Source organism: Priapulus caudatus, unplaced genomic scaffold (genome assembly GCF_000485595.1).
Source record: "Priapulus caudatus unplaced genomic scaffold, Priapulus_caudatus-5.0.1 Scaffold2211, whole genome shotgun sequence".
Classification (NCBI taxonomy): Eukaryota; Metazoa; Priapulida; class Priapulimorpha; order Priapulimorphida; family Priapulidae; genus Priapulus; species Priapulus caudatus.
In genome coordinates this window covers 15,598-20,042 of record NW_014579272.1, presented here as the reverse complement: position 1 = coordinate 20,042, position 4,445 = coordinate 15,598, and the positions used below count along the sequence as shown (strand labels likewise).

The 4,445-nt window shown below is 40.9% G+C and overlaps 1 protein-coding gene across 1 annotated transcript in view; it reads left to right on the top strand.

Moving 5' to 3' along the window:
• Positions 1 to 259, top strand: part of LOC106818396 (solute carrier family 22 member 24-like) — a 7,301-nt gene extending 7,042 nt beyond the window's left edge. The window contains exon 4 of the mRNA XM_014823108.1: positions 154 to 259. Coding sequence (XP_014678594.1) covers positions 154 to 259 — 106 coding nt within the window. The remainder of the gene's footprint in view (positions 1 to 153) is intronic.
• Positions 260 to 4,445: the final 4,186 nt, after the last annotated feature.

Sequence of the window (4,445 nt, the reverse complement as noted above, 5' to 3'; positions counted from 1 at the left end):
ACGAGTATTTGACGATAGCGTAATTTTACTTGAGTCAAAAATTACTTGACGTGTGCGCCGCCGCTTTAGCGGTCATATCTAGCTAGGTCTGTGGCATAGGGTGTTTCTACGTGGGACCTACCTGCGTGATCCGTCATGCATGTTAATTTTCAGCGACGTCGACACGCATGGCTATACAGATATGCTTCTACTCATCGAGGTTATTGCATGGATCTCATGCTCTTCATTTCTGCCGGCCGGTTTCACGAAGCGTAATTGAAGTCCTTAATCATGGATTAATATCACTAATCATGATTAACTTCCGTACTTAAATTGGATAAGCAAAGTGAGCTGTTTCTTACGAGCGGTGAACTTACCACTTTAATCCATTGGCCCCGCCCTTGATTAAGTTATCACAATATTATTATACTCAGCGTAGCATGATTAAATAAAACTTAATATGATTTAGGTGGTTTGGCTAGTACGAGTTAGCTATGTAGTGTCTAGTCTAAGTTAGAAACCGTTAACGAATACACTACCTAGATTAAAATAAAGCAATAACTAGAAAACTAGTGATGAACTACCGAGGGTGAGAGTGCGAGTAAAGGACATCTATAGTCTGTGCCAGCAGTTATGGTAGGGAAGGATGAACTGTGTGAACGACGAGTAGCAGTACTTCCCGTTACTATGGAAATGACATAAATTATATATGAAGGATAAAGAAAAAAGGAACAGGCACTCTTTCAATCCTTGAAAATACCCAAAAACAGGCTGGAGGGACTCCGTTAGGTCATGCCCACTTTACGCGGGTATATAGAAACAATAAGGGGGGAGCTTGGATGGTCCAATTGGAGAAGATGAGAGAGCGAAGACAAACTTAAAATATTTGGATATTAATTATGATGGCATGAAGAGAGGAAATGCAGCGGGAGAGACGGAAAGGCTATCAAGTGCAGGAACTTTACATGGGAATTGGAATAGATCGAGTAAGAATTCCTGGGGGAAAGTATGGGACGGAAGAACGGGTGGAGTTATTGATAAAGTATGAGACTGGGAAAAAGCAAAGCATGGAACAAACGGTGGATGAAAAGATCATAGACAAAAAGCAGCACAAGTACAGATGGGAAAGGGGAGATGGTATAAAGCCACATAAGAGACATATAAAGGGAAAATATTTTCTAAACAAGAAACTTTTACAATATAATAAATCGGCGTTAAGCTGCCTGGACATGTAGAGCGGGAGCCTCACGATAAAAAAGAACAGGAGAATGGTTAGGGGAAGAAAAAATATGCATGTGTGCAATGATAGGGAGAACCAGAAGACCCTAAGCATTTCCTGTTAGTTTGCCGCGATACAAACCTAAGGAAGATACATGTGGGGACAGGTCCAAGAAGTGGAGAGTCACCCCTGCCCACAGCGGGCAGAAAGGCAGTGGATGCTCACCATTTGGCCTAGAATGAATCATAGATGTTAGATGGGGATTGGGCCATAGGATCGATTAAATTACTTGGAATCAGCTGAAAGCTCCGGAAAAAATTCCCGCGTAAGTGAAATTCGGTGTGGAAAGCGTCGAAAATAAACAATGGCACATACCCGATTTAGAAGGTTCCCAGTTCTACATTAATATTTCTAGTATATTATAAGTATCGCTTGAGATTTTACAATTGGAAATTTTACTTCAATTTCTTTCGCAAGAATTTAATTATCTAAGATCTCAGCTGTACTAATTTAGTCTTATAATTGCCAAATTAATTCGCTTTTCATGTACGAATTTGCAGATACTTTTGGCAGTGTCGCCATTTTGAATACAGTGTAGAGTATTTCACTAGCCTCATTGTTTAAGTGACGCAAAATTATGCTGACTCTTAGTTTAAAAATTCCTATGTACTTAATCGGCTTCGTGAAACAGATTTTTAAGTATGATTACCTAATCATAATTACTGCAAGAGGGGTTAAAGTATGCATTAGTACTTTATCATACATTAATCCGCTTCGATGAAACCCGGGCGCTTGTGTTCTCGGGTACACGTTTCTCTGGTGATTAGACATCCGCATGTCGTTGCTGTATTTAACCGATCACGGGCGATTATCGCGGGGCGTGTCCTTCGAGGTATAGGTCAGGGAAGCGAAGGAAGCTGCTGATTGTGCTGACCTTGTGGGTGGAACGACCATATGCTTACGGGCTTGCTCCGTCCACGCTATCTTCGGCATCCTGAGATTTATTGTCGGCACAACTTCGTCAGGGGCATTCACGACAGCCTACGTCTACCGTAAGTACTACTCTAACTTAAGCTGTATCTATATACTACTGCTCTACTTATATGACTTTAACTCTAATCTACTCTACTCGAACTGTCCTACGTGCTACTCTACCTGTATGTCCTGTACGTCTACTCTACTTCTACTCGACTTCTAAACTCTACTAATACTCTAAACGTATGTACTCTATCTACTCTTAACTCTACTCTACTCTCTTATTCTATCTACTCTACGTCTACGTCTCTGTATCGCGGGACTAATTATATGAATGATGCTTTTTACGATTAATTATCATCATACCGACGGCGACGACGACGGACTCGACGCCCAACGATGATTGATGTATGATGATTGATGATGATGATGGTATTATTATCATTTAGTCATTTAAATATGTAGGAAAATATAGTATTACATATATATTACAATTCGTCTGTATATAATATAATATTCGTACATGGTCTTGCTGATTTTTTCATTGCGCCGCCTGCAGTGATAGTGAGATTAGTGACGCCCAAGTTACCGGACCTGGTCAGCTAACATTATGCAATGTGCTTTCGCCAACTTCGCTACATGGCGCATTGCCCTGCATGGCAATGGAATACTGCCGGAACTGGTCCGGCATTCTACAGTTGGCAATTAAGTCCGTTTGTGTGTGGCGACTCTGCTATCGTAGCTGTGTTCTTGTGAGTGCTTAGCTGTTTTGGTTGTTGTTGTTGTTCGTATGTTGTTGTAGGTGGTTGTTGTAATTGTTGTTCATTATTAGTATTATTATTTCAGTGGTCACGGGCATCTAGCGGTGGTCTTCTGAGTCGTTTGGCCTGCGTCCTATTCTGGACATAGGAGTCAAACCCCAGGGAAAATCTGTCTATTAGGACCTAATTTCGGGTTCAGTGGTCGTTTAAACAGGCCTTGAATACTGATTATGGCCCGATATTTCATCTACTCGCATAGGCGTCCGTTCGCGAATTCGAATTTGCACAAGACAGGTCTCCACCGATGGCACTCTATTTGTTCAACGGGAAGGACAGCCGAGTTGGTCGCAAACTACTTGCCGAAATCGCCCAGAGTCATAACAGGAGGCTGCTGACGGCTGGCGAATTATCTGACGCGGTAGTCGTAATCGGTAAGAAGCTAAAAGATGATTATTGTGGGTTGGAGTATATATGTATATATTATCATTAATCGTAGCTAAACAAACAGGTTCACGTGTGTTTCTCTTGGCTTACGCTTAACTTATGATAAATTATTAGTTGAATTCATACAAGATGAAATAGTAAGAAATGTACAACTAAACTAAGATCAAAATGTATCTAATTAGTGAGAATAATTAATAATTTATAAAAATATTTCGACTAAACGCGAAATAGCCATTGCGAGATCTGTTTCTAAGACACTTGATGTTATTATCGCGACTGGTAGTGCATACAGAGAGTGCAAAGCGAATTAATCGATCAATAATGGTTCATAATCGATATTTGAAAGTCGATTGTTTGTTATTCGGATCTTCGGACAGTCAACAGAAGCAAATTTGAACTAAAAGGCGACACGAATAATAAGAGAATAACAGCAAGTCAAAAAAAAATCAAAGAGCGAAGAGAAAAGTAAAAAAAAAGAAAGGACAGAAAGGTACAAAAAAAAAACAGTAACCAAAAAAAAGTAAAAGAACAGGAACAAATAAAATAAAGCAATAGAGACATTAATCGATCACAGGTTATAATAAATCATAATTGATAATCGCTGGTATGTTTTTAGCGATACAAGCAACAAGATCATGATTGCTACGATAGGGTAAGGCAAAGAGGTTGCTCAACATACTGGGGATTACAGTGGAGAACACTAGTGACATGAGAGAAGAAGAATTTCTCATCTTAATGCTTTCAGTGCGTGAGGCAGAAGAGAGAGGGATCGAGGAAGAAGAAGTAGGCGAAGTATCTTGCGTTCGCGGCTTTTCTATGTCATGTATGAAGAGAGTGAGGAGAGAGGGACGGAGAGACCTGCGAGAGAAGGACGACGGAGGAAGCTGACGCCGCGATTGTAACGAAAGAGATACGAGCAGGATGCGGAAACGAAGAGACGAGGGGAGAGAGGAAGAAGGGAGAAGAGGGAGAAGAGAGAGAGAATACGAGAGTGCGGAAATCAAAATGGGGGGAGAGAGAAGAGAGGAGAAGGACAGAGAGGATGCGGAGTCCGAACCTTGAATGAC